Source organism: Amphiura filiformis, chromosome 1, assembly GCF_039555335.1.
Source record: "Amphiura filiformis chromosome 1, Afil_fr2py, whole genome shotgun sequence".
Classification (NCBI taxonomy): Eukaryota; Metazoa; Echinodermata; class Ophiuroidea; order Amphilepidida; family Amphiuridae; genus Amphiura; species Amphiura filiformis.
In genome coordinates this window covers 39,886,854-39,897,738 of record NC_092628.1, presented here as the reverse complement: position 1 = coordinate 39,897,738, position 10,885 = coordinate 39,886,854, and the positions used below count along the sequence as shown (strand labels likewise).

The following is a 10,885-nucleotide window of genomic DNA, read 5'->3' as shown; positions in this document are numbered from 1 at the left end:
AACCATTTACTTGGAAGATTTAGCGACAACTGATATACCAGGTAATTTCAAAGAATTGAATTAAAATCGTCATCCCAAAGGGGATGTTGTAGCAACCCCTGATTTATGTTTTCGTGCGTTCATATGTCTATTGTCTGTACGATCATTTAGCCATAATCACATTTTCGCCTATCAACGTTTTTACAGCAGTGGACCTTTGTTTTATTAGGAATTGGCATGGGGCACACCGACATCGCCTGGCTAATAATTACTTGGTACACCAGAGATACTAAAATCAATACCCGGGATCGATACACGTGAATGTGCTATGCACGATTTTGATATTCAGACGAAAATCTTTGGATACCGGGTTAGAAAATGATGAATATCTCCCGTAAATGATTTCGTCTAAAGAAACCAGATGTGGTTCCTTGCACTTGAATATATGTGTTGAACAGATATGATAGTCGTTAGCTTGCGTCTTGAGAAAGAAGCTTGCGTCTTGAACTCAAAAACTGACAATAATTCTGATTTTATATGTGCCGAATTATATAGCGCAGTGTAAAGGCCAATCGTGGGTAGTCTAAAAGCATATGACCTATGGCGTACCATGCTCGACTCACACACAGCGAGGTCAGTCACCGGGCAATTGTCAGTAGGCTTAGTCAGATGTCCTTCGGCCCATTATGCGTCTCAAAAATATTAAACAGGTCGGAACAAAATGGTCATGCGTGGCGGTGGATTCCACCTACATTGGCGATTTCTGCCATGACGATATCGGGGCGATGACACTGTGTGTGTGTGGGGGAGTACATCCCCACTGAGCGATCCGAATATGAAGGAACTAGAAGTACTGTCCTCATGCTTATGGTTTTGTGGAATGTTAATAATCATGACACAACACTGAAGTATTTTTTGTTTAATATTTAGTTACGCGTTTTACGATTAAGAATGCATGTGCAATAAATTAGCATTAAAATCAAGTTGGTTTTGAACACATTCTAGAAACTCTTGGAGTATGGCGTGGGTCGCTGTGATTTCCTGCATTCTCCATTATAACATCACTTTGACTGTTGATATCATAAGTGCACAGAGATGTTCAGAGAATCATATATAAAATAGTGCAAGGAAAATGGTCAAAAGCTGGCCCCTGAAGGATTAAGGATATAGGAAGAGGACACTTAAAGTTGTATTTTTCTCCTGCATTGAATACTAAAAACAAATCAGAACTGGCTGTGATGTTTCACTCTCAACGTATTTTATCTCCTTTTACCAGCAAAAGTAGTAACATTTAGAGTATAGTATACTTTAAAAAACAAGCCTTAATGGCTCTTGTTGTCAGATCGCTTGTATGTTCTGTCAATAACCAAGAAGAAGAGATTCAAATCCATGCCGTATGTTTTAAATAAATATTCCAATTCTTGTATAAAGATCAACTTACAAAAAAGTATCTACATGTGTTTCTCACGACAGTCATTGGATCAACAACAGAAACACTGACCACTCTGCCACAAATTATCACTCCTGTCAGCCCTACTGAATCAACTACAGGAGAGGAGGTAACACAGCCTGTATCTACAACTCCTGTCAGTCCTGCAGAGTCATCAACGGAAGGTATTATTAAGACATTCTTAATATGCTTCATATTAGTTTTTGGTCAAGGATATAGGAAGAGGACACTTACAGTTTTATTTTTCTCCTGCATTGAATATTAAAAACAAATCAGAACTGGCTGTGATGTTTCACTCTCAACGTATTTTACGTAGCACATGCTTCTTCAGTTATCTCCTTTTACTAGCAAAAGTAGTAACATTTAGAGTATAGTATACTTTAAAAAACAAGCCTTAATGGCTCTAGTTGTCAGATCGCTTGTATGTTCTGTCAATAACTAAGAAGAAGAAGAGATTCAAATCCATGTCGTATGTTTTTAAATAAATATTCCAATTCTTGTATAATAATCAACTTACAAAAAAGTATCTACATTTGTTTCTCACGACACAGTCATTGGGTCAACAACAGAAACACTGACCACTCTGCGACAAATTATCACTCATGTCAGTACTGTTGAATCAACTACAGGAGAAGAGGTAACACATCCTGTATCTACAACTCCTGTCAGTCCAGTTGAATCAACTACAGGAGGAGCGGTAATACAGCCTCAATCTACCTCTCCTGTCAGTCCTGAAGAGGTAACCAAGCCTGAATCTCCTACTCCTGTTAGTTCTACTGAATCAACTACAGGACAGAAGGTAACCAAGCCTGAATCTCCTACTCCTGCTAGTTCTGCCGAATCAACTACAGGACAGAAGATAACCAAGCCTGAATCTCCTACTCCTGCTAGTTCTGCTGAATCAACTACAGGAGAGAAGGTAACCCAGCCTGAATCTACCACTCTTGTCGGTCCTTCTGAATCAACTGCGGGAAAAGAGGTAACACAGCCTCAATCTACCACTCCTGTCAGTGCTGAAGAGGTAACCAAGCCTGAATCTCCTACTCCTGTTAGTTCTGCTGAATCAACTACAGGACAGAAGGTAACCCAGCCTGAATCTACCACTCTTGTCGGTCCTTCTGATTCAACTGCGGGAAAAGAGGTAACACAGCTTCAATCTACCACTCCTGTCAGTGCTGAAGATGTAACCAAGCCTGAATCCCCTACTCCTGTTAGTTCTGCTGAATCAACTACAGGACAGAAGGTAACCCAGCCTGAATCTACCACTCTTGTCGGTCCTTCTGAATCAACTGCAGGAAAAGAGGTAACACAGCCTCAATCTACCACTCCTGTCAGTGCTGAAGAGGTAACCAAGCCTGAATCTCCTACTCCTGTTAGTTCTGCTGAATCAACTACAGGACAGAAGGTAACCCAGCCTGAATCTACCACTCTTGTCGGTCCTTCTGAATCAACTGCGGGAAAAGAGGTAACACAGCCTCAATCTACCACTCCTGTCAGTGCGGAAGAGGTAACCAAGCCTGAATCTCCTACTCCTGTTAGTTTTGCTGAATCAACTACAGGACAAAAGTTAACCCAGCCTGAATCTACCACTCCTGTCAGTCCTTTTGAATCAACTGCGAGAAAAGGGATAACCCAGACTGAATCTACCACTCCTGCCAGTCCTGCCGAATCAACGACAGAAGGTGAGGTAACCCAGTCTGAATCCATCACTGCTACCAGTACAGCTGCACCAACTACACAAGAAGAAATGACTGAAGGCTTGACTTCTGCATCACCAACGCAAGGTAATATTAAGACATTCACAATATCATGATATGCTTCATATTAGTTTTTGGTCAATGATATAGGAAGAGGACACTTTTAGTCTAATATTTCTCCTCCATTGAATATATTTTATACGTAGCACATGCTTCTTCGTTCATCTCCTTTCACCAGGAATATAACATAAGTAGTAAAAATTTAAGTATAGTATACTTACAAAAACAGTCCTTACAAAAATTATTCTTTGACTGTTCCTTTTATTTATTTGGTTTCAGAACAGTATACCTCTTTACAGGTTGATTGTATTATATTATTGTATTTTTTTTTGTCTGTTGCCGTTTTTGTTTTTAAACCTTGAGAATACTTAGAATCATGATTTATAATTATTACATATATATAGGTAACAATAAATGTCTAGGACATGATATGAATTCAATACAGTGGGAGTGGTGGCTTTGCCTGGAGTGACATTTTATATTGCTATTTTATTTCCTACTCAGATCCAACTATTATATATGAAGCATGGTTAGTAGTATACCATAAGGAGCTTCAAGTGATTTGGCCTAGTAATATACGGGCAGATGACTTTCACATTGAATATAAATTGAAGAAAAATAATACTAGTATATGGAATGACACATATGCCAAGGCAAATGAAACAACGGCAACGTTGAAAGATCTAACACCGAATTTAGAGTACAAGGTCCAAATATCTACTAGGCACAATGTCACTACTGTCATCCCACCCACTGGCATGCCAACTACTGATGCTCCTACCACGACAGGTTTGTGAAATATTTTGAGTTATAGTTTTGACTCAATGGCTAGTATGTTAAAAGGATCTATGGAGAGGCTGTCGCAGTTAATTACCCAGAAACACAAAACGTTTTAAAAAGTTTAATAGGGTTATATTTTTGGTTTTGGTTTTGGAAAAGGTAATAAAACCGTTTTTAAAACAATTGATATGAAAACACACTGCAACAACATTTTTGAAATCTTGTCAAAATGTTATCGTAATCGATTTTTTGCAAACAGTTTTTGCAAAATATTTCGTCAACACTTAAATATCTTTATGTTATAACATTTTGCAGTAAGTTTTCAAACAATGTTTTTGAAAGTTATGAAAACGTTTTACACCCTTTATATAATCCGAAATGTAAACCTTTTCATGCAACCTTTTCTAACCTTTTGTGAATAATGTCGAAAAGTTTTGTGTTTTCTGGGCACCTATGTTCATCAGGGTGGTCCGGTGTGTTTACCAGCACATTTCGGCTACAAAGGCATCCCCATCAGCGTTACTATGGTTTACATGGCCATAAATTAGCCCCGTAGGACAGGGTATGAAGAATGCGGGAAATTACAGGGTGAATATATATTAAACGGCATACAAAATACATATTCAAATGTCAAATATTCAAATTTATTTTGTTGTAATCATAAACTGCCAACTCATCAGTATTCTCTTAAATTAATCGATTGAAATATTTCAATCTTTTAACGTCAATCCATTTTTTTTGTTCAATTGAACTAGCTCTTTCCTACGAAGCCCCGGAAGGGTCATAGTAAAAATATTTATTTTTTGTGACTGTGAAAAATATATTTTGACCTTTTTATCATACTAAATAGTGAAAATATATTTTTGGTGGGCAGCAAAAAATATATTTTGACCTTTTTATCATACTAAATAGTAAAAATATATTTTTGGTGGGCAGTACAAATATATTTTGACCTTTTTATCACACTTATTAGTGAAAATATATTTTGGTGGGCATTAAAAGACCTTTTTATCATACTAAATAGTGAAAATATATTTTTGGTGGGCAGCAAAAAATATACTTTGACCTTTTTATCATACTAAATAGTAAAAATATATTTTTGGTGGGCAGTAAAAATATATTTTGACCTTTTTATCACACTTATTAGTGAAAATATATTTTGGTGGGCATTAAAAATATATATATTGACCTTTTTATCATACTAAATAGTGAAAATATATTTTTGCTGCCCACCAAAAATATATTTTCACTATTTAGTATGATAAAAAGGTCAAAATATATTTTTCACTGTCACAAAAAATAAATATTTTTACTATGACCCTTCCGGGGCTTCGTACTTTCCTTAGACTGATTTCACCATCCAATTAAGTGTTATACTCCCATAAATGTACTGCCAAAAGGCTAACGCTGCATTGCCTGCATATGTTCGGAATAAGATTTTAAAATTGTTATAGTAAAATATTTTCAATTTTGGAAAGGATTTGTCCCTAATTGTAGTCAGCATACGATTGAAAAATCAATCATTTCGACTGAATATTCAATCTTTAAGGTTTGTTCTTCAATTACAATCGCTATAAGATTGAAACCACTCCTTCAGATTAAGGGTTCATCAGATAGCAACATCTGCACAGCATTTATTGTGGGACATGAGAGCACATCAGACATATCGAATTGCATTCTGAATACGAGGATCAAATAATTTAATTTTTTTAATTTGCGCTATAATACAAATTTTATGGCTAATTATTAAAAGGATTTGGTCATAATTGCAGTCAGCAAAAGATTGAAAAACCAATCTTTTCGATTTAAGATTCTGACAACCAGAAAAGTTGCGACTGATTCTGCCATACAGTATACGCAATATCGGGCCAATTAACACTGGTTTCTTCCCGACGCGATTGATCAGTTTCTACTGGTTACTAGTATATGAGAATTTGGTGGATCCCTCGAATATTGTATTCTTGTACTGGTGGTGGGAGAGCTGGGTTGGTGGGTTGGAGTTGGTCGTGAGAGAGATGGGGTTAAATTGAGTGTGGTGCCCCTTAGGGTTACCGCCATGCCCTACTTCCTCCGACAATGCAACTGATGTGCAACAAGAATTCAGATCAGTAACAATTTTGGGATTACTGCCTGGAACAAGATACATGTATAAGTTATAGTGGCAGTTATGTCCAAATATCGAGGTGACATTTTATGCACTCTTTTATTTCTTACTCAGATTCAACTATTATATATTACGGAAGGTTAGTAGCACATGGAACAGCACTTCAAGTGTATTGGACCTGGTCATCAGAGTTTCCTGTAAATGGATTTCAGATTGAATATAGAATGTCAGGAACTGATACTTGGAATGTCGTACATGCCGAGGCAAATGATAGAATGGTATCGTTGGAAGGACTAACCGAAGGGCAAATGTATGAAGTACGGATATCTATTATTAAAGGTTTGTGAAATATTTCAGCTATATTTTTGGCTCATTCGCTTTGTTACAATGTGCTATGAAGAGGCCGGTTCTGTTAGTTGCCCAGGTTCACTAGGGTGGTCCTCGTGGGTTTTTAGCAATTTCTGTGTTAAAATCATTTATAATAATGCTAACAATGTGGTCAAAATCGTAGACCAGTATGATATTACAAAAATGCAGAGGAAAACGAAAGAATGATATCATTACTACTGTCATGCCAACTATATAGTCCCAGCAATTTCAGGTTTTTGGAGTATGTTAGTTATACTTTTGGCTCAGTGGCTTTGCTACAAGGTTCTATGATGAGGCCGGTTCCGTTAACTTACCAGATTGATCCCCAAGTTTTTTCCAGAACTTTTTGTTAAAATAACAATGCAATATTGTGAGTACCAATGTGTGATCAGTTTTGCTTTTGATTATTTAAATAAATCCAAATTCAGTTCCAAAAGACCTTTTTTCGTGCAGCGTGTCTTTCACTTTACCCATATAATTTTTATTTTATTTCCCTTTCTTTTTCTATATAATAAACCAAATTGTTATTCTTTTTGTAGAAAATATGAGTATATTTTGCATTCTTCAGTCGTCAACATTCTAAACTCTCAAAAATAATTCAGAATTATTGTTTTACTTATTTCACCAGGTTCCGACTGAAATGCACTGCTGCATAGAGGACTTCAATCCAGCTAAAAGTACATTCGTTTTTATAACTTATAGTCCAGACAAAAGAATATTTCACTTGTAGTAGAAACAGACTTAATTTGAGTTATTTTATGGTATAAAAATAGTATAATGTCACAATTTTGAGAAAGTTGTAACTAGTTTTGCGTCTTTCTTTAGAACATAACCAGAGGAGGGGGGGGGCAAAATCAATTCCTGCAAAAAATGACAATTTGCGTAATTTTGGGGTTTTACGAGTGAAACCCAGGGACATAAATATGCAATTTTCATCTATTTAGAAATTTAAGGTAGCTTGTTATGGTGGAAGAACAAAGATTGTCATGGAATATCATTTTGGCCGCACTGCTCATTTTGTTAGAAATCTTCAGTCCTTTTTGTATGATATCCTTGCATCATTTCCTTTTCTGAAAATGTTTACGTTCATGTACTTGTCGTCGCTTCTTTGAAAGATAAATACAAAACAATGTATAAAATTTCCCACTTGAACCTTCCTGTCCATGTAAGGTCTGTTAGTATGATGTTATGAGGACCTCGTAGTAATTCAGTGTAGTGAAAACAATAAGCCGGTTTAGTAAGTTTCAAGTTGAGAAAAACAAATTGCTAGATTTATCTGGATTATTACTGTACTGACCGCTAAATGAACACAATCAGCGTAACTCCCGAGTAAGCTACTGAAATTTAGTTTAGTAATTTGGCGAGTAGCTGGCGATTTTGTGACTTCCATCTGTGCAATTAAGTTCCTACGAGTAAATTCTTAAAGTTATGCCGCAACTATTGTTATTTACTATTTACTCTGCAACCTACCCTTCATATTTTCAGGAGTCAGTTGTCGAGTAAACAAATCGATTCAAAGATAGAGGATAACATAACTTTCAATTTAGTTTGGTTACACAATTTGATTCCATGTTTAGCTTAAAACAATGCGACCAACTGATGCAAGGAATTATAAGCTAGTAAGAAATCATTGATATGATAAAGTGATGAGATCCAAGCTGCCACTATGCGGTGTCAACAAAGTATTCATTTTTTAACAGACATGTAAATGTCTGATAACAAAATAGTAAAGCCATTGGTCCCGTGTACAGAAAGAATCATCCATGTTCACGTTAAGGGGGTACTACACCCCTGACCTATTTTTGCATTTTTCTCAAAAATTATAGCGCATTGGTGACAAGTAAGATATGTATATTATAGGGCAAGGACTACAACTACTGCACTGAAAGAAGAAAGAAGAAGTAATTTTAAGTGTGTAATCTTGTTGTAATAAGTGGCAAAAACTCTTTAGATACACTGAAATAAAATATTGCAAACATGGCTTTAAGCTTGTATTTGGCCAAAGGTTAAAACAATAATTAGTTTTTTCAAAATGTATATATTTCATAATTGAAATATTGCCGAAATTTTCTCATACATCAATATTAATGTGTTTTAAATCTTTAACTGTTTTATTACTTGTGAAATGTGTATATATTTAATTGAAATACTAATGGTGAATTTTGTTATTGTGTATAAAATCTATAAGGTGTCGGTCACCCATCTTTGTATTTTTGTGGGGCCAGAGCACATCAGACACACCAAATTGCATTCTAAATACGAGGAATGTCCTTCTGATATCAAATCATTTTAATTTTGTTGAAATATTAAAAATTGACATTAGTCATATTTAAAAGTCCTCGAAGTAAACTTTATAAATCTAATGATATTTACTTAAAAAGTATGTAGCTAGGAGGAAAAGCCGTCCATTATTTAAAAAATTTTACTTTTCGAATAAACATTTTTCCCCAAAGACCTCAAATTTCTATGTCTTTTTGTATATTACAGTTTTAAACAAAGGAGTGCAATAATTTTTTTCTGATATTAAACTTTATGTACATATTCTTGACTACTTCGTCCTGTTGTTTTGTTGAAATTGGGCAAATGCTCTTGTTCTTTGCTATGTAAATTACATTTATATTGGTTATTTCGTTGGCATGTAAGTATTATTTTCATATCCTTATTTTGTATTATTGTATTCTTTGCATTTTTGATTTTGTCTGATTATAGATTTATATTGTTGATCTGGACCTCTTGGATCAGTGGTGTGCCTGACAAGGGGCGGGGGATGAGAGACTCACACATTCGGGGCCATCTTGATTTTATCAAAAAAACATTGTAAAAATACCAATTTTTGCGAGCTTCGCGCGAAATGAACACAATGTGTGATAAAAAGTCCAGGCACGCCACTGCTCTTGGGAGTTCAGTACTTATTACATGTATTGGAAAAGCTTACCGCAATCGATAGAATGAATAAATGAAAATACATGTGCGTATTTCATGCTTTACATATTTTATATGACAACAGCATTCAACATGTTAAACTACAGAAGTAGTTTGCTGATCAGCTGAAGATATAGATAGCTGAAGTAGTGTGTTATTAGCGTTATCAGCTGAAGATAACTGATGAAGTAGTGTATTCAGTTGAAAAAGCGGATGAAGTAGTGTGCTTAGCTGAAGAAAGCTGATGAAGATTGTGCTCAGCTGAAGAGAGCTCATGAAGCAATATGTTCATCTGAAGATAGCTGATGAAATACAGCCTGTCTCAAAAAAATTGTGCAAGTGAAAAGCGCCCTCTCTGGCAATTAGAAAATACCGTTGTGACATATTGCTTACATCAACGTCAAGGGCGTAATCTTAGCTCTCAAATGCCGTTTGTTCTGTTCAATTTGCTTGTTTTGATCGCGAGATATGTTTAGTTAAAGACGAAAGGGTCAAATCACAATTGTGCCACTTTTACTAGGGAAGAGGGTTTTACATGTAACAGTGATAGGATCAAGTTTATCAAGAGTTCCTTCGTGAAATCAAAAGAATGCATCAATTACGCAATACAAACATTTTTTGACTGTTTTTACTGTTTTATCATGATGCAGGAATTATGATTCTCTTTTTCCACTTAAAAGAGATTAAAAGATAAATACATATTTCACATTCTGCTGTAAAAGTTAAATACATGTGCATGTCAATGATTTTATCATGGTAAATACTGTTCTCTTAGTCACTTAAGACATGTTAAAAGACAAACAAATATTGCGCACTTATACATGTTATAGGTTATATGAACGCGTATTACTTGTTGGGAGAGATATTAGACAAAATAATGCACGCGTGCTGATGTTGATGCTTCTAATGCATGCGCCCCGAAAGGGGGAGTGCTTTAGACGCATCAACATCAGCTATCATTGATTTACGTGTACAGCTCTCTTCCCTAGTAAAACTGGCACAATTGTGATTTTACCCTTTCGTTGTTAAATAAACATATCTCGAAATTGGAACAAGCAAATTGAACAGATCAAACGGCATGTGAGAGCTAAGACTGCGCCCGTGACGTTGATGTAAGCATTATGTCACAACTTTATTTTATAATTGCCAAAGAGGGCGCTTTTCACTTGCACAATTTTTTTTTGAGACAGGCTGTAGTGTACTATCAGTTGAAGTCAATAGATGGAGAATTTTATTTGGCACAATGCGATTTTATTCCACTAAACTATACTCATTTGAATGACAAATGGTCTCGAGTTTCAAAGTAACAAATTCAAATATTTCCTCATTAAAGGCGACTTATGCTGCCTATTGTTACGGGTTCAATAAAGCCAAATGGATGAACGCTCACTCTGCTGTGATAATATCTGCGTGCTTCGAGGGAAAAGCCAATGCAAATTGTTGTTACTTTTGGAAAGCTCCTTTACTTTTTTCAAATTGCTATAAGCTAAGAAAATAAAGTTATATCATATCGAATGAGGTATC

The 10,885-nt window shown here is 35.6% G+C and overlaps 1 protein-coding gene across 1 annotated transcript; it reads left to right on the top strand.

Moving 5' to 3' along the window:
• The first annotated feature begins 700 nt into the window (after positions 1-700).
• LOC140159862 (uncharacterized) lies at positions 701-8,894 on the top strand. Its single transcript, XM_072183217.1, has 6 exons — positions 701-716; positions 1,453-1,593; positions 1,981-3,213; positions 3,691-3,975; positions 6,185-6,409; positions 7,068-8,894. The coding sequence occupies exons 1-6, from the start codon at positions 701-703 to the stop codon at positions 7,076-7,078; spliced, it is 1,911 nt and encodes a 636-aa protein (XP_072039318.1). The 3' UTR covers positions 7,079-8,894.
• Positions 8,895-10,885: the final 1,991 nt, after the last annotated feature.